Source organism: Prinia subflava, chromosome 35, assembly GCF_021018805.1.
Source record: "Prinia subflava isolate CZ2003 ecotype Zambia chromosome 35, Cam_Psub_1.2, whole genome shotgun sequence".
Classification (NCBI taxonomy): Eukaryota; Metazoa; Chordata; class Aves; order Passeriformes; family Cisticolidae; genus Prinia; species Prinia subflava.
In genome coordinates, this window is record NC_086281.1 from 73,899 (window position 1) to 92,262 (window position 18,364).

General features: G+C 59.6%; 3 protein-coding genes across 3 annotated transcripts; 1 reads left to right on the forward strand and 2 right to left on the reverse strand.

The window, feature by feature from the left end:
• Positions 1–3,102: 3,102 nt before the first annotated feature.
• On the reverse strand, positions 3,103–7,240 carry HJV (hemojuvelin BMP co-receptor). The gene is given in 6 exon segments (XM_063421220.1): positions 3,103–3,866; positions 4,294–4,796; positions 4,971–5,132; positions 5,528–5,794; positions 6,774–6,913; positions 7,081–7,240. Coding segments are annotated over 6 exon segments (1,773 nt in total). The 5' UTR covers positions 7,155–7,240; the 3' UTR covers positions 3,103–3,239.
• A 988-nt stretch (positions 7,241–8,228) lies between these two features.
• Positions 8,229–9,627, forward strand: BOLA1 (bolA family member 1). The gene is made up of 2 exons (XM_063421111.1): positions 8,229–8,355; positions 8,951–9,627. The coding sequence occupies exon 2, from the start codon at positions 8,961–8,963 to the stop codon at positions 9,369–9,371; it is 411 nt and encodes a 136-aa protein (XP_063277181.1). The 5' UTR covers positions 8,229–8,355; positions 8,951–8,960; the 3' UTR covers positions 9,372–9,627.
• An 89-nt stretch (positions 9,628–9,716) lies between these two features.
• SV2A (synaptic vesicle glycoprotein 2A) lies at positions 9,717–16,556 on the reverse strand. The gene is made up of 12 exons (XM_063421110.1): positions 15,927–16,556; positions 14,886–15,066; positions 14,627–14,778; positions 14,417–14,550; positions 13,926–14,015; positions 13,618–13,728; positions 13,449–13,537; positions 13,072–13,236; positions 12,841–12,974; positions 12,372–12,575; positions 11,848–12,007; positions 9,717–11,282 (listed from the first exon to the last, which is right to left on the reverse strand). Exons 1-12 carry the CDS (start codon positions 16,504–16,506, stop codon positions 11,099–11,101), a joined length of 2,184 nt encoding a protein of 727 aa, XP_063277180.1. The 5' UTR covers positions 16,507–16,556; the 3' UTR covers positions 9,717–11,098.
• Positions 16,557–18,364: the final 1,808 nt, after the last annotated feature.

An 18,364-nucleotide genomic window follows, 5' to 3' on the forward strand; every position in this document is an offset into this window, starting at 1 on the left:
GGAGCTCCGACTGTGCTGGAGCCCTTCCTGTGTACTGGGTTCTGTGGACATCTAGAGGCTTTCCCAGGAATGGCAGAGAATTCTCCATCCATCCATCCATCCGTCCATCCGTCCATCCATCCGTCCATCCATCCGTCCATCCATCCATCCATCCATCCATCCATCCATCCATCCATCCATCCATCCATCCATCCATCCATCCATCCACCCAGGTCTCCTCTTCCCCAGGCCAGGGAAGAGGAGCAGCCTTGGAGCAGTCTTGGCTGCTGAGAAGGAGGAAAATTTCCTTATTCACTTGCTGTTGTGAACTTTCTTGGCTATGAACACCTCTGGGGATGGTGTCCCAGGTGTGTTCTGAGCATCTCCACCTCAGATGGGCCCTGTGACTCAGTCTTGTCCCCTGGAGGAGAGGACTTCGGCCAATGCTCCTTGGACAAGGTGATCTGGCCCACACAGGGCAGCTCTTGGTGGGGCTGCAGCTCTGGCTCTGGTCAGAGTAGGTACGAGGGTGTCACAGCAGATCACAGGGCCACCACCTCACTCTGTCACAGGGACACCACCTCCTCTGGACACCCTGCAGAGGCTCAAACCTGAGCTGTAGCCAGGCAGGGGTTCAGCTAAGTGGGGAAAAGGTGCCAAGCATGGAATGATGCTGTCCCATTCCCAAATTATTCCACGCTACTCCTCGTCAGCGTGAAGGAGACATTAGGTCTCTCAGAGCCACGCTGAGGCAGAGAACAGACCTCTTCCCCCACCCCAAATAAAGGAGCAGAACATCGGTGCCAATCCAGGTTGTTGATGTCAACGAGCATGTTTCCACTGACGTCAGTGGACTTTGGATTGACCTCTTCCCTCCCTGGCTGATGTCACCTGCTGAAACCACCTCAGCCATCCCCTCCAGCTATGGGAACCCAGTTTGGGTGATTCAGCATCCAGGTGTGCAGCCTGGGTAGCTGGAGCTGAGGGCATTCAGGGTAGTCTCCCAAGGAGCAGGACCAGAGGAGGAGGAGGACTCAAAGTAAGGTTTAGGTTGGATATTTTGGAAATTGTGTTCATGGGAAGGGAGGTCAGGCATTGGAACAGAGCAATGGTGGAGGCACCATCCCGGACGTGTTCAAAATCAAATGGATGTGGTACCTGGGGTCATGGGTCAGTAGTGGCCTTGGCAGTGCTGTGGGAGAGTTAATGATTGATGATCTCAGAGGTTTCTCCAACCTTAATAATTCCATAATTCATCAGCAACAGCTTCTACATGTTGTAATCCAGTTGTCAGAAGTGTCCATGTTGGACCACTCCTGGTGTAACTCTGGGTCAGGTGGAGCTGCTGAATCTCAAACCTGGAACCAGAGCTCTCCAAATCAGGTGCATGTCTGTAGAATTCCTGGATATTTTCAGTTTGGGAGCTGCGCTCTAAATTTCAGAGGTGGCTCCTGAGAAAGGGTTGACAAGGGAAGCACCAGGCCCAGTCCTGGCTGTTCAGGAGGCGGGAAAGCCTAGTTCCATTGGGAACTCTCCTTTCCCCATGGAATTCTTGTTGGATGGCTCTACTGGCTAACAACTAAAGGACAATTAGGTTCTGCATCATCAAATCCATCCCATTTCCATCGGGAGCTGCAGCAGTATCAATGCTGCTCCTGAGAATTTCATCCCTACAGAGCATTTTATCCCTATGGAGAACATTCTCCCCATGGGGGATTTTATCCCTCCCCAAATGATTTTCTTCCCAAAGGGACATGTGGAGCACATCAGGAAGCAGCCTGCTTTCCTTTCCTCATTCCTGCTTCATTTCACCCACCCAAAGCTCTGTTGTCAAAGGAGCAGGAGAGGAAGGAGATATTATTATCCTCATCTGCCATTGCTGCCTAAAGACATGAAGAGACAGATGACAGGAAATGGGGACTCAAAAATAGACCCCGTTAATGTCAAACCCATCGGGGATTACTAGGGGCAGGGTAAAAGACATGAAGCAGGTCTTCTGCTTGTCACTGTTTGCTCCGAGCACCCATCCAAGGGGGAATTTGCCATGATATCCATTAAATATTTCCTATGTATTCTTTGTGCTCTTGGCACAAAAGAATAAAGAGTATGAAAACCCATGTACTGAATGAATTGAAACATGAATTGTAAACCCCCCCTTGATGAAGCCTCCATACCTGGAGGGGCTGCAATTCCCTTTCCCCATCTCTACAAGCCCTTCCTGTAATTCTGTGGGACAGAGATGGCCAAGTTTTTAATACTTCATTAAAAAATAAAGGAAAGTCTTCCCGATGGAAAAGATTTCTCCTGTAGATCTCCATCTGCTTTACTGAAATTCTCTGACATATGTGAAATTTGCCCTCCCCTCTGCAGTTCTGCACCTTCCACGGGGCAATATCCTGCCCATCTGTGTGCCCAGCTGGCTCTTTGCCATCAGGAATTCTGTTTTCCAGGCACAAGCTCCAGTTTGGGTTGGATTTGAGCAGTGACAGAGAATCTGGGCCCAGGGGAGAGAATTCCCAGGGGTTGTTTTGTCCTCCCTGAAACCTGACACCAGTCCCAAGCCCAGAGCCGGCTAAACTGAGTCTGCAACAGGTGCCAAGAAAACAAGGAAAAATAGCAACGGTGGCCTCGGATATAGGTCTCAAGCTCCACAGCTCCCACTGCTGGCGATCCACTTGTTATTTATCCTGCAAGATGTGCATAGGGACAAAACCAGCTGATTTCTACTAACAAGTCTCCCTCTTGGTCACAACGCTCCCCAAACCGATTTTTGCCCTTGCTCTGCTTTGGGAGCAGCTGAGTGAAGGGTTCCAAATCCATTAAAAAAACATTTTTTTACTGCTAAAAATTGGGCTTTGGGCTTCGAGTTTGTTATTTCTGGATCTGTAGGGTTCCTGAGTGGAATTCTGCTGGATTAACACCGGGAGAAATGTGGGAAGTGAGTTATGGAAAGGTTTTGAGGGACAGAGGGGGTTTCTAACCCAGGGGGTTTATTTTTCTTTGATGCACTGCAATGTCACATCCTTAGAGGAAAAGGAACATGTCAGAACAGAAAAGTTTGGATCTGCCTTTAGAAGAGGAGCTGGGAGCAGTGAGAGACCAGTGAGACCAGTGGGTGCAAACCAGGGGTTCATCTCTCCCCTCTCCTGAGCCTCTGGTTCCTTGTGGCTGTGGGGATACCTCCTTCAAGGTGAGGAATCTCTCCTGGCTGCAGCTTGGAGCCAGCAGCTCACACAGGCTCCCTACGGAGCAGTCAGGGGTTAAAAGTGCAACAAAACGGCCCAAAGTCCACAGGGGAGGAGGAAGAGCTGGAAGAGAGACGACGGAGAGGTGAGTGGGCAGCCTCTGCCAGCTTGGAAGATGTGAAGCTTCTCGGCATCAGGCAGGAAGAGCCGGGCGTCCTCCAGCGCCCCGTGCGCTGCCATGGTGAAGTTGGTGTCCCCTGAGGTCACCACATCGAAGACACACGACTGGAAGTAGACGTCCTCCACGGGCAGGATCTCCCGGCAGAGCGCCCGCGCCGTCTCCGCAGGGACACGGCCGCGCCCGCGGGGGCTGCGGGACATGCGCTGGCTGTGGGGGCAGCCGCCCACACACAGCTGCAGGTCCTGCTCCTCCGTGAAGGCCCGGGCCACCTCCTCGGCGGTGCGGATGGAGAAGGAGAGCTGGCGGCCAGCCTGGCGCACGGCAATGGTGGTGCCAATGTAGCGGGCACGGATCTCCACGTGCCGGCCGGGGCTGCGCTCCTGGATCGCCAGGCTGCTCCCCCCTGGACGCGCTCCTCCGTTCACGGAGCCGTCCTGGAAGGCCGCAGGGACGTTGTCCAGCTCAGCCTGGTAGACCTTCTGGTCAATGCATTCCTTCATGTTCTTGAATATGATGGTCAGCTGTGGGGAGCGGGACAGGAGGGGGATGAGCATGGTGGCCACGTCTCCATCCCAGGTGTTCAGGGTATCCCAGGATTCAGATCCCGCCCCACCTATCCGTCCTCAAACCACCCCTACCACAGTCCTTTTGGGATAACAACAATCTTTCCTTCTATTTTTAACACCATTTAAGCAATGGAAAACTCAGGTGGAGCCAAACCCAGCAAGATACCTTCAGGTACCCCATGGACCACAAGATTTCCCCAGGTACCCCATGGACCCCAGTCACATAACAGCAACAGGAGTGCTTGAGAGTCCCCTCAACAACCTTTATCACTGTTGTCCCTCCTTCCTCCTCCCCACTGGGTTTGAAGCAGTTCCAAGGATTTTGGGAAGTACAGGAGGTGCCCTGACTCTGGATTCGCCGCCCAGCCTGCACTGACCTTACCTTGCTGGTGACGGTTGCGTTGGACCCCTTGGCCACTGGTGAGCTGGTGGCTTGCACGAACAGGTAATCGTTGTCCAAGAGCGGCCAGGAGCCCTCCACTCGGCACGTGTGGAAGTCATCATGGAAGGTGCGGATATGGGGGTCCCCAAAGGCAGCACAGTGCTGGAAACCCGGGGGACGGCCATGCTTGTAAAGGAAACTCTGCTCGTAATCACAGATGTCAAGCGACTCGAAGCCATGGGGGTTGGGGGCCGGGGGCCGGGGCCCTGGCGGGGCTGTGGGCCCTTCCTTGGAGCAGTTGTTCTGGATCATGAGGTCCTCGATGCCATGCACAGCGGAGTGGAAGGCCAGGTCCCCACGGCAGGTGCGGGCGGTGCGCCGGGTGCACAGGGAGTAGGAGCGGAGCGCGGTGCAGAACGCGGCGCCGTGCTCGGGGCCACGCAGGTGCAGCGTTGCCGCCACATACTCCGAGTTGCAGCGCAGGATCTTGCACTGGGGAGAGACTAGGAGAGAGGGGATGGCTCTCTGGGAGAGGGGATGGGGTGGGGAAGGGCAGCCTCTCCTCCCCCGACCACCTCCCACCATCCAGCCTGCTCTAGATTCTCATGGAGATTCTTCCTGGAAGCACTTGTCTCCTGGTTTTTACAGGGAATAACTCTGCCCATGCGGATCCTTACCGTGCCTGCACAGGAGAAGGAGCAGGAAGGCTCTGAGGAGGAGGCTGGAGTTTTCCGGCTGCTCTGGGCTCCTACTGTGAGCTGCTCTCCCCATCCCCATCCATGCAGAGCCTAGGGGGTCTCTCATCCACCAGCAGCTCCCAGCTTCATTCGGCAGCTCCCCTGGAAGCAGAGGTGGGATTAGAGAGAGGCCGGCAGACAGGACTAAGAGGGGCCCTGCAGCCAGCAGCAAGTCCAAGCCAGCACTTCCAAGGCCACTACTTGTCCCCAAGGGGCACATTCACACACCTTCAAACACTTCCAGGGATGTGACTCCACCACTGCCCTGGGCAGCATGTGCCAGGGCTTGACCACCCTTTTCATGAGGAAATCTTCCCTAATATCCAACCTAAACCTCCCCTGGTGCTGCTCGAGCTGTTTCCTCACAGTTTTGGCATTGAGCATTTCACTCCTCCCTCACTTTGGGGACACCGCATGTGGGATCAGAGCCTGAAGCATCCCTGGGTGCCAGCAATGTCCTTGGACCCTCACTCCTGCTTTCCCACTTCTCCACTCACCTGTATCAGCCTCCTCAGGAGACGATCTGGCTCCCTGCGCTGGGAGCTCCTTCCCTCCGGGACACATGGGCGTCCTTGTCACAAGTTCTGCCCCAAGTGACAGCCAGAGAGACTCATGGCATGACCAAGGACAATTCCAGCCTCCCTGTGCTCCTCCATGGTCTCACAGCCTGATAAGGTCTGCAGTTCCACCAGCCTGTCCAGGGGCCAGGCAGCAGAGCCCCCCGTGGCTCTCCGTCCCTGGCCACCTTTGCTCCGTCCTTTCCCCTGCGGGGCAGAGGCGGGGGTTGAAATCGATCCTGCTAAATTTAGCTGGGCTCTGATCCAGCTGGGAACAGAGTGCTGGAGTGTGGAGAAGGTGGGGCACAGGAGCTCCAGGAGGAGGTGGGTGTCCCCAAACCCTGGTGACAGTGGGGTCATGTCACCCGTGGGAACTTTACTGGAGCTCCATGGGTTTTCCTGCTAGGGTACCCCCTGCCTGCACCCCCAGGAGTGAGGCCCTGTGGAAAAGCACCATGCTTTTCCCTGTGGGATGTGTCCAGTACGGAAGGGGATGTTTCCTGACAGGGAATACCTTTCCAGCATTTTCTCTCACAGCCTCCCCTCCCAGGGCACAGCCAAGTCCTGAACATAAACATGGGATCGGCCAAAGTTGGCCAATGTCCCCAGAGATCAATGACCACTGTCCTCAGGGATTGGTGGCCAAAGTCCCCAGGGATCGATGATTGCCTGACCATGCTGGCTGCACTCCTGAAATCCCAAATGCCACCTACACAGGTGCAGGAAATAGCTGCACCAGCCCCTGCTCCCTGCAAGGAGGAGCAATGGTCAGGAATGTCCACACCAGGATTTTTCAGGTCCATTCCAGAGGCCATGGAGGAGGACAGGGATAGGAAGTTGGTCTCTCAGCATTCCAGCACCCACAAATCCCTTTGGGAACACATTCAGGAAAGCCTTCTGCCTCCTAAACCAAGTTCCTGCTGTTTTCCACACCCTGCAGGGAGCAAAGCCTAGTGCCCACCTGAGACCAGGAGAGCTACAGCACTGGGTCTGGGGTGGGAAGGGAAGTACTTGGGGAAAGCAGCATTTGCCAGAGAGCTGGAAGAGTGGATCCCTCTTCTTTCCAGGACGGGCCGTGTGCACAATCAGTCCCAAAGGATGCACTCTTCCTTCCATGCCATGCTTAGCATAAATTTCACCTTTCCATCCCCACACCTCTGTCAAGGATCCCCAGCGCTCCACTTACCCCAGTAAATGCCACGGGATGGGCACCAAATTCCCCTAGACCCTCCAGAGGAAAATCCTGGTCCCTGGCCTGGGTCTGGCTCCGGGTGAGAATGAGGAGGGAATCCCGGCTGTTGCCACCCAGGCTTGGAGCAGAGGGAGCAAAAAATAGCTGAAGATTCTGACAGCTGGATCCGTCACTGGGAGTGGGAGCTGAGTGGGCTCCAACAGCACTTTAAAAATAGCCAGTAGGATTTTTGATCCCAAAAGGCAAATTCCAGTGGGGAGGGGAAGGGAGAAGGCAGCAAGAGCCAAGCCTTCCCTTGAGGTGGGTGAGGTGGACATGGAGTCCCTCAGAGCTGCCCATCCTGAGGTTTCTCCAGGCTCTGGAAGAAACAAGCATCTTGGGAACGCAAAGTGTGGCTGGAAATCCAAGGAGGTTCCCATTCCATCAGCACCTGACAGTGTGCACCCCAGCATCTGTGCACTCCCCTCCTGGCTCTGCAAGCAGAGAGGTGGGAAAATGCATGGAGATGAGAGTGGTGTCCAGTGACACTTCTCCTCTGGGATTCTCCACTCCAGAACTTTCTCTCTCCCTCCATTGGAGAGCTTGGGAGGTCCTGGGGAGGGACAGATATTGGGAGAACTGGATATCTTATTCCTACGCCTGGAAGACATCGAGAGGGGTGGGGAAGGAACCACCTGGCTCAAAGATACAACCAAAATCCCACAGGATCCCACCACTGCGAGCCGCTCCCAGGATAATGGCATGTGGATAAATCCCATCCCCAAGCACCTGCTCCGAGACCGGGCAGCTGGGGGCTAAAAAAAATCCAGGAGCAGGTGGAGCCGGACACTGCTGAGCTGTGTGCAGAGACCCGAGGGGTCTGCAGTGCCCCCGGACACTGCTGAGCTGTGTGCAGACACCCCGAGGTGTGTGCAGACACCCCGAGGTGCGTGCAGACACCCCGAGGTGCGTGCAGACACCCCGAGGTGCGTGCAGACACCCCGAGCTGTGTGCAGACACCCCGAGGTGCGTGCAGACACCCCGAGGTGCGTGCAGACACCCCGAGCTGTGTGCAGACACCCCGAGGTGCGTGCAGACACCCCGAGGTGCGTGCAGACACCCCGAGGTGCGTGCAGACACCCCGAGCTGTGTGCAGACACCCCGAGGTGCGTGCAGACACCCCGAGCTGCGTGCAGACACCCCGAGGTGCGTGCAGACACCCCGAGGTGCGTGCAGACACCCCGAGCTGCGTGCAGACACCCCGAGGTGTGTGCAGACACCCCGAGGTGCGTGCAGACACCCCGAGGTGCGTGCAGACACCCCGAGGTGCGTGCAGACACCCCGAGGTGTGTGCAGACACCCCGGGCTCCGCAGTGCCGCCGTGCCGGGCGCTGGATCCCACGGGACCCTCCGCGGTTCCCCGCGCGCCCCCGCGGCCCCGCCCACGGACGCCGTATAAGGAAAAAGGGGCGGGGCTTTGGTCAGGGGCGCGGCCTTCACCACCGCGTAGGGAAGGGGGTCACGTGACGCAGCTCGGTGAGGGGACGGTCACGTGACGGCGGCGGGGCGATCCCGGGCGGCGGGAGCGGAGCCGGCGGTGAGAACCGGGGAGCGGCCCGAGGGGGATTGGAGGGGTCCCGAGCGGCACTGGGGACTCCGGGAGGATCTGGTGGTGCCGGGGATCGTTCTTCTGGAAGGATCGGAGGGTTCCCGACGTGGGTTGCGCGGAGGATAGGGGAGCTCTGGGTGCCCCCTCGGCGTGGGGAGCGCTGATGGGGGTCAGGCCCTTCTCTCCTGCCCTGAGGCTCCTCCCCAGCTCCGAGCGCGAAGGCTTCTCGGGACATCCTTCGGCGCCCCCCTCATCATTCCCGGGGCAGCAGCTGGTCCCGCAGGGCTCCCCGGACTCGCCGCCCCCAGCACCGCCTTGTTCCCGCTCCGCCGTCCCCAGTAACAGCGGCTGAACCGGCAGCTCATCGCTCCGTGATGCTCCGTGTGCCCCTCCGGCCATCCCCACTTTCCACGTGGGATCCTGCGGAGACCCTCAGTGTCCATCCCTGTCCCCCCCACTGCCCTCTCCTCGAGCCTCTTCTCCCTTTTAGCTCCCCCAAACTCCTCTAACTACTCCGACGGCGGCCGCGGGGGATAGGGGGGCTCTCTCTCTGCAGCCCCCCAAATCCTCCCCTTTCTTGCAGCCCTTCTCCGATGCGGGGTCCCCTCCTGGCGGCTGCCGGGGAGGCCATGGGGGGCGCGGGGGGCCCCCTGGCCCGCACCATCCGCGCCAAGCTGACAGCGGCCCTGCAGCCCACGCACCTGGAGGTTCGGGACGACTCCCCCCGCCATGGGGGCCCCCCCGGCGCCGAGACGCATTTCGGGGTGCTGGTGGTGAGCGGGCGATTCGCGGGGCTGCCCCTGCTCCAGCGGCACCGCCTGGTGCACGAGGCGCTGCGGGCAGAGCTGGCCGGGCCCCTGCACGCCCTGCAGGTCATCGCCCGCACCCCGGAGCAGTGGCAGAGTGACCCTCACGCGCCCCCCGCACCCCCTTGCCTGGGAGGCTCCAAGCGGGAGCAGCGCCACAGGGACGGGGAGAAGGAGGCAGCGCCGGGGCAGCAGTGACAGCCCCAGAAACAGCACGGGGCTCCCGAGACCCCCACCCCGGTGTCAGCACAGCAGATGGAGCCTGGCGTTGGGAGGGGGCAAAAGTAATGGGGGTGACCCTCCCCCCGCACCCCATACCACCCCCAGACCCTCCATCACCCCCAGCCTGGACCCACCCAACCACCCCTCCATGCTCCCACCCTCAGGGGTATTTATGGGGTGTTATCTCCCATTTCATGTCCGAATCAATTTAAATAAATGTGTTCTGGGCTCAGCTGAGTCTGATGAACCCTTTGAGGGGGGGGATTTGGGTAATTTTCTGCTTTTTAGGATGTTTTTTCCATTTTAATTAATTTACAAACACCTGAAACTACAGCACAGCACGACAGAGCTACAGGGGGGCCAGGGAGGCCCCAAGGACCAGCTACACCAAGGAGGGGACAAAGCACACAGGGGCTGCTTGGAATGAGAGGGGGCTGCCCTGGGGCTGGGGGTGCTCCCAGGTGGCTCTGACCAACCCTGCCCAGCCCTGCGGGGCTGTTTGGGTGAGGGGCAGAGCATAGGGGAACCCCCCCAAACCCCAGGTTTTGAGGGGGCACAGCACTGGACCCCCTGAACCACGATTTCTTTTGAGGAGGGCACAGCACTGGGGACCCCTTGTACCCTGATTTTTTCAGGGGTAGGGGCTGTTTGTGCTTCGCAAACCGCTGGTGGTTTTGGGCTCAGGGGAGGTAAAAGGGGGCGCAAGGGAATACTGTGGTGGAGGGGTTAAAAGGGGATGTAGGGGGGGACATAGGGATGCAGGGAGGGAAAGGGGCTGGGAGGAGGAAAAGTGGGTGCAGGGAGCCTCCTGCACCCCTCCTCACTCACACCAGCCTCCCTCTGATAGGGAAAATCCTTTAAAAATCAGTTAAAAATCACTAACTGGCAGTTTTGGGGGTCCCCCGCTGCTGCACCCCAAATGAGACCATTTTGAGCCCCAAGGGCTGGGGCTGGAGGGGGCTGTGCTTTGCACCCTGAAAGTTGGGCACCCAAAAGTGGAGTCATCCTGGGGGAAGGGGGCATGTGCTTTAAGGGAGGGCACCCTAAAATTGTTGGGCAGCCCCAAGGGGATTCTGCACCCCTAACTGCTGCACCCCACTATCCTATGCCCCCCTGAGGCATTGCTGAGGCACCCCAAGGGTTCTTGCTCCCCAAAAGGCTACCCCCAGATGCCCCCCCAAATCAGTGGGGGTTTGGGGGACCCTGCTGGGGCCCTCCACAGGGATGGGGAAACTGAGGCACAGAGGGGGGCCCCCCCACACCCAGAGACTATCCTCCTCCTCCTTGGCTCGGCAGGGACTGGGCGGATGTACAGAGATGTGGGAGTTCAGAGGGCCTGTGTCATCCCCCCTCAATACCAGGGCCCCCCTAAATCCTGTCCCACAGCCCCCAGGAATGAGCAGCAACTCACATAGGGGACGACACCAAGAAAAGAAACTGAGGGGCTGAGGGGGGTATTGAAGGTTGAGGGGGAGTTGGGACTGAGTTCTGGAGGCCAGAGGGAGTTTAAAGTGTCAGGGAGGTTTTGAAGGTACAAGGGGGACCTGGGGGTGGGGAGGGTCCAAGTGCAAATGAAAAAGTTCCCAAATGCTCCAAGAAGACGTTTCACAGTGTCTAACGCGACTAATCCCAGGGGCATGAGGGGGGGAACGCTGGATTTGGGGGGTGCCCCAGGGAGGGGGTCCCTCTCCCCCAGTCCCCCATCACTGCAGGACCTGCCCCCGTGTCTCGGGCAGTTTGAGGGCCAGGGAGCTGCCGAGGGCCAGCGCAGCTGAGGCAAAGAGGATGGGCACGGCCTTGGTGATGCCCACAAAGGACGTGAAGATGCTGATGCCCAGCACGGCCGCCAGCTTGCACAGCGCGTTCAGGAACCCAAACGCTGTTGTCCTGGGGAGGGCGGAGAGGTCTGGGGTTGGTAGGGGCACCCCCAGGGGGAGGGATGGTCACCCAGCCTCGGGGGGCACCTGCAGAGGGCAGGTGGCAACCTGAAACAGGCACCTGGAAGCCTGAAATGGGCACCTGGAGGCCTGAAAGGAGCACCTGGCACTCCAAGATGGGAACTCAAAACCCTTAAATCCAGCACCCCAAAATGAGTACCAAGGCTGGCAGGCAACACCCAGAAACAGGTACCAAGCAGCTGGCAACCCACACCTGGCACCCAGCACCCCAGGACCCGTACCCAGCAGTTGGTACCTCAGGCCTGGCACACAGCATCCAAAACTTCCCATCCAGGACTCCACATGCATCACCCAGAACCCAAACTCTCCCACCTGGCACTCAAAATAATTCCTCCAACACCCAAAACCTCCCACTTGACACCCAAAACTCTCCAGACCCCTGGCACCCAGCCCCTAAATCCTCCCTCCCTGCACCCAGAACCTCCCCTGTTAATTGAAACCTCCCACCCAAAACCTCACTCCTTGCACCCAAAACCTCCACTGCAGGCCCCCACCTCTTGTCAGAGGGGTACAGCTCCACGGTGAGCACGTCGAGCGCGTTCCAGGAGGCAATGCTGACTCCCCCAAAGAGGCAGAGCAGCGCAATCATGGCAGACTCGCTGTTCCCGAAGGACAGGAAGAAGCAGCTGACGCAGGACATGACACTGGAGCCAGCTGGGGGACATATGGACACATCAGAGCACAGGGAAACTGAGACAGGAAGTGGGGCTGGGGGTGCTGACAGTCCCAGAAAGGAGAGGGAGATGGGGGTGACCCACCAGGAGGGACAGCGAGGTCCCCAAGAGATCAACAGAGATGGAGGGGACCAGCAGGTGGAAGGAGGGGCAGGAAGGTCCCGGCGGGGGTGACGGAGGTGGGGTGACCCACCGGGGTAGTTCCCAAAAGGTAATAGTGATGAAGTAACCCAGCAGGTGGGAGGTTGTTCAAGAGAGCCTGGTTTGGGCTGGAAAGCACCTCCAGGATCCCCCAGCCCCACTGCAAGCACACCAGGCTGCCCAGAGCCCGCCCTGTTGCCCACCCAGCATGCGCAGGCGGCCGATCTTGTCCATGAGCAGGGCTGAGACGATGTTTCCAGGGAGCACAGCCAGGGTGCCCAGGAAGCTGACAAAGTAGATCATGTAGGCGTTGTTGTCGTCGCTGAAGTCCAGCTGGCAGCCCTCCTTGTTGTGCAGGAACGTGCTGTTCACCACCCGGCTGTTGATGAACTTGTACTCAAAGAGATCTGGGGGGAGAGTGGGCCATGGGCTCGCCCCATGTCCTTGCAGACCGGCCCAGCCCCTCCCACCTGGTGGGTGAATCACACCTCCACCACCCCCTTGGAGACCACCCTGCTGGGTCAAATAATCTCTACCACACCAACTCCCCAGCTACTGGGGACTTTCCTGACCCTCCTCCAACCTACTGGCTCACCCTCATCTCCATCAAAACCCTGGGGGCCACCCTGGGAGGTCACCCCCTCCATCCACCCAGGGATCCCATTTCCCCACCTGTGTTGTAGAAGACAGTGGAGATGAAGGTGCAGTTCTTGAAGAAGGTGTTGCTGGAAGTGATGTCCTCGAAGTAACACTCCTCAAAGAGTGAGTCCTCAAATGTCACCGACTTCATCTTCAGCCCAATGAACCTGCAGGGAGGACAGGAGAGAGACCCCAGATGCCCCCCAAACCTGTGCTGAACAGCTCCAGACTCAGCAACCCCAGGCTCAGCCTCCCCTCACTCACTTGTCATTGAAATACTCTCCACCACGGTGCACTTGGTTCTCCAGGGTGAAGTTGAAGGTGAAGTGCCGAACCTTCTCGCGCGTGAAGAGCTTCGTGCGTGATGCGTACTCAATGCTCTGCAGGTGCTTGATCATGTCTGGGAACCACACGGTGAGCCCGTAGTAGCTGCGGAGACAGGGGTGAGCAGGCTCCACACACCTGGGATTCCCAGTGGTGGCCCAGGGCTCCAAGGGCCAGCTCTGACCTCCCAGTGCCAGCCCGTGCTATCCCAGTGATACTTGTTCCATCTCATCGCACTCAGTGCTGCCCCATCCCATCCTGCCCCATTCCACCCCATCCAGTGCTGTCCATCCCATCCCAGTCCCACCCCGCAGCACCTGAAGGACATGGTGAACCACACTGCCATCATCATCAGCGTCACCCGCCGGTACTCAGGCACAAAGCACTGCTGGAAGTTGCTCCAGACCTGCGGAGGGACATGGGAGGTAACAAGGACACGAGAGGTGAAAGGAGGCACGTGAGGCACCTGGGCAGCTCCAGCCTCACCTGCTGGGACAGGTTGAGGCATCGGACCAGCCAGCGCCGGTACCACGTCCCGGTGTCCGACTGGATCTCGATGAGCTCGTCCTCCCGCTTGATGGTCTTGATGTGGGTGACCTGTGGGTGGGACAGTTTGGGGACACTGAGAAGCACTAGGGCCCCACTTTGTGCCTCAGTTTCCCCACCTGTTACAGCAGCATCCCCTGGGTGGTGTTTTTCTTGGAGATGACAATTGCACCCCTACTCCTGGAGGACACCCCACCCTCGCTTGGGGTGCTGGGGTCCCCAGGGCTCAGCCCTGTCAGGGTTCTTACCGAGAATACCCTCTCAGGGTGGCCCTTGGCCCTCATGTTGGTGTCATGGACCTGCTTCAGCACCATCCAGGCCTCGTCATGCTTCCCATTCTGTGAGGGCAGGGACAGGTCACCCTGGGACACCCCAGACCTGGACCCTGACCACCCCATCTGCCATCCCTTCCTGGGTTCCACCACCCATCTGGGTCCTGCCACCCACCCGAGGATCCCTCCACCATCTTCATCACCTCCTCAGGGTCCCCCCATCCCTCTGGGGTCCCTGGCTTGGTCTGATCATTTACTTGGGGGTTTCTGCCCAGTTCCACCCCTCTCCAAAATCTATCTGAGACCTGTCCAGGTCTCACCACCCCTGGGGGTCCCTGTCTGGGTTGCCCCATCTCCACCCCCACCTGGGGTCCCTCCCTGGGGACCCTCACACCACCATCCACTCCAGGTCCCTGACGTACTCCAGATTCCCCCCAGGACACAGCCGTGCACCCCCAGAGCCCCACCTCAAGGTAGAAGCGTGGGCTCTCGGGCATTGTGGTGAGCGCCCCAATGGCAAAGACGGAGGGGAAGGCGCAGACGAGGACAAAGACCCTCCAGCTGTGGAATTGGTACGCGGAGCCCATCTGGAAGCTCCAGCCTGGACAGGGACAGGACACGGTGATGGGGCCGAGCCCTGCCGCACACCCTGTGCACCACCAGACCGGGGCTCCTACCGTAGTGGGGGATGATGGCCCAGGCCATAGCAGAAGCGTAGATGCCCCCGATCATCCAGAACATGCAGAGCCAGCTCAGGTGCTCCCCGCGCTTCTCCTGTGCCAGGAACTCCGAGAAGTAGGAGAAGACGATGGGGATAGAGCCGCCGATGCTGGGGACGGAGGGGAGGGAGTGGCATCACCCCCTGCCCCACTGCACACGGGTGGGGGGGGATCAGCCCCTCCTCTGGGGGTCCCTCCGTGGCTGGGCCCCCCTTACCCCACGCCCGAGAGCAGGCGGCAGAAGAGGAAGGTGCCGTAGCCCTGGACGAAGGAGGAGAAGAAAGCGAAGACGCTGTTGACGGAGAGGGAGATGAGGAGGCACTGCCTTCGGCCCAGCCGGTCGGCCAGCCCGCCCCACACGAACGCGCCCACCATCATGCCCAGGTACACGATGAGTCCTGGGGAGGGGGACACACAGCAAGGTCAGTCCCAGGGGAGCCAAGGACCTGCACCTCGAGTCACCTGGAGAAGGGAGAGCATTGTTGGCACTGAGGGCGGGGCGTAGGCAGGGACCCTCTCCTCGAGTTGCTGGGTCCCCTTGAAGGGAGGGGACAGAATCCCAGGTGAATGAGTGGTGGGGGTTGGCCCCCTGTCTGCTTAGGGACTGTGGGACGTGGGGGGCAGATGTGCCCCCAGGACCCCCACACTCAGCCCCTCCCCCTGTCCCACGATTGCCAGGTCTCAGGGATGGGGGGCACTGGTATCCCCTGGGATTTGGAGGGGTGTCAGGCTCTGGCAGGCATCACAGAGAATGGGGAAGCAATTGAACAAAGCCCCCAACGGCCCACAAACCCAGTCTCAGCATCCACTAATCAGCCCAAATTTCTGAGCTCACTCCCTGCAGCTGCCCCTTGCCATTGCTCATGTGGGGATCAGTGTGGGACTAGGAGGAGGAAGGTGGCAGCCCTATGCCCAGGGGGTCCCTCCTTGTCCCCACATCCCTTCCTGGACCCCATACCTCATGGCCTCATAGCCAGCTCTTGCTATGTTCTTCTATAGCCCATATGACCCTCTACATCTCCCTGAGCTCCCCATGTCCTTCTCCATCCCCAGCTACCTGCATTCCCACTCTCCTCTGCTTATCTGTCCCCCCTCAACACATCCTTGTGTCCCCCTACATTCCAGACGTCTCTCTGTATCCCCATATCCCCCGTGGGAGTCCCCACAGCTCCCAGTGCCCCTCCATGTCGCCCTGACCCTCCTGTCCCCACTATCCCAGGACTCCCCTATCCCGTGCCCCCCGTGCCCCTCTCCTCACCCAGCATCCCCTTGTTGGAGTCGGAGAGGCACATGTCCTTCTCGGCGCTGGGCAGGACAAAGCCCACCACAAACACCTCGACACCGTCAGCCATGAGGGCCAGGCCCAGGACAAAGTAGAGGGTCCACTGGAAGCGGCCGTGGCCGCATTCCTGCAGGATGAGCTCGTACTGCTGCGCCAGCTCCTCCCGGTCCTTCCTCCGCTGCCCCTCGCTGTCGTCAAAAGCGCCGGCGGCCGCCGCGGCCCCCAGGCGCTCCCCCCCCTTCAGCGACTCCTGCCGGGGGATCCCTTGGTACTCGCCCTCGTAGATCTCATCCTCCTCGTCGTGGCCCTCGGTGGCGTCGCTGGACACCCCCTCCTCCTCGTTGGCCCCCTCGCCCCCTCGGTAGTAGCCGTCCTGGGGCGCATAGTCTTCGTCATCCTCCTCCTCTTCGAAACGGGAATAGGAGCGCCGGGTGTACTCGTCCTGCACTCGGTCCATGCCCCGGCTCACCTTCTTGGCCGCGTGCTTCTTCACCTCCTTGGCAATGTCCTTGGCGCCGCGGATGAAGGCGGTCCGGTCCCGGAACGACTCGTCCATGGTGCCGGCGGGATCGGGCGGGGCGCGGGGGCGGAGGGGGTGTCTCTGTCGGGGGCTGCGCCCTCAGGCCCGGAGCGCGGGGAGGGGGGCGGCGGCGCTACCCATCCGTGGAACAGGGTGTGGGAGGACCCTGGATGCTGGCCTGGACCTGGGAAGCCCAGACACAACCAGGGCTGACACAACCAGGGTTGTGTTAGTGGCCCTGCGTTCCACCTTGCACTTTGTCTCAGATGGAAACAGGAGGATTTCGGGAGACCCCGAATGAAGTGGCAGGAGAGTCACCACGGGGTGCAGTGAGGGCTGGAGTGGAGACAGGCTGAGGGACACTGGCTCCATGCCAGTCTGCTTCCCGTTATCTGGGGGACTCCCACAGCTCCCTGGGACTCCCCCCAGCCCCCCTGTATCCACACCTTCTACATTCATCCCAAAAGACAGGGGGAGCTGGGGGGACATCAGGAGCACGGCTGCCCCTGAGTGTCACCAGTCCATCTGCCAGGACTACAAGTCACCCCAAAAAACAAGGCCCTCAGCAGGTCTGTACTGAAGCCCCCCTTTTCCTTGGGCGTCACAGGGAGGATGAGGGAATCAGCCCTTGAGGGCATGGAGGTACCTAAACCCTCCTAGCACCATCAGTGCCCCGGGTGGGTGGCTCAAGGTCTGGTACAGGAGCCCCTCAGAGGATCCCTTGGGGGGAGTCCCTTGAATGACAGTGACCTGCGTGTGCCAGGCCACTCTCACTGCGCGAGCTCCCAGGCAGGATTTACTGTGGGAGATGCCAGCACCGGCAGATGCTGACCCGGCCAGTGGGGGCTGAGGGTACCACGAGCCCCCTGGAGTCCAGCCCTGGGGGAGGAGAGGGACATCCAGATACCTGGGGGTGGCATCTCTTTGTCCCCTTGCGAAGCAGCATCCCACCCACTCTTCCCCAGCCCAGCGTCCCCACACCCACTGCACAGAGCCCAGCTCAGCTCGTGACAGGGATGGACCCCCAGCCCGGTGCTGCTGCTCCACCCGCAGGGGCCGTCGTGACCCCCTCGGGTGCTATTTTTATCACTGCAAGGCGGGAAGGAGCTGCGGGCAGAGGGACACAGCCGGCAACGGATCCCCCCCTGCCCAGGCAAGGGGACAGGGCACGCAGGGATGCTAAATTTAGCCCTTCGGAAACCCTGGAGGGAGGGGGGCTGCGGCACAGCATGGGCCCCCATTCCTCAGCAGAGACAGGCAGCTGGTTTTACAGGATAAAATGGCAAATACCCTCATGTCCTCCTCTCCAGCTGGAGAGAGACCCCAGTGCCCTCCCTAGGCATCCCGTGGGCCTGTGAGGCTCCTGGAAGGTGCTGATCCACGACCAAGGTCATTTTGCTCCAGCCAGGCTTGCAGTTCCCTTTGGAACCCCCCAATGTGGGGCCGGCATTCCACAGACCGGGAGGCATTAGGGGCCAGGAGAAGGAATGGGGGAGCAGGGAGAGACTGGTGCATGGTGAGGAAGAGGATGGGGTAGGGAGCAAGGTCACTGCTGGCTCCGTGACCGAGAGCGGCCGTACAAACCAGGTAGCCCTGAGCGGCCGAGCTGACGCCAGGAGCCAGCACTGGATGAGATCAGGGGTTTGATCCCACAAGAGAGCCAGAAATCCCACAGACCACAACCCCTGATATGCAGGAGGCAGGGAGGTCCCCAAAAATGCCCGTCTGGGGGCTGAACACGCTGCTGGCCCTGCAGCCCCATCGTGGCGTTGGACAGCTCTGGACAAGGTTATCGGATCTGGATCCGTCTCCTCCTGCCACGCATCCAAGTGGAGCCAAGGCTTGATGCAGCCATGCACCCCAAAACCGCTGGGATCTCACGCTGGGGGTCTGC

Excerpts from the sequence above, each read along its gene's own strand:
- SV2A (XM_063421110.1), bottom strand. The coding sequence starts at position 16,506 with ATGGACGAGTCGTTCCGGGACCGGACCGCCTTCATCCGCGGCGCCAAG. Across the intron at positions 14,551-14,626 it reads GGCCATCATCCCCCACTACG|GCTGGAGCTTCCAGATGGGC; the intron begins GTAGGAGCCCCG and ends GTCCCTGTCCAG. Across the intron at positions 12,975-13,071 it reads GGAGAGTATTTCAATGACAA|GTTCATTGGGCTGAAGATGA; the intron begins GTGAGTGAGGGG and ends TCCTCCCTGCAG.
- BOLA1 (XM_063421111.1), top strand. The coding sequence starts at position 8,961 with ATGCGGGGTCCCCTCCTGGCGGCTGCCGGGGAGGCCATGGGGGGCGCG.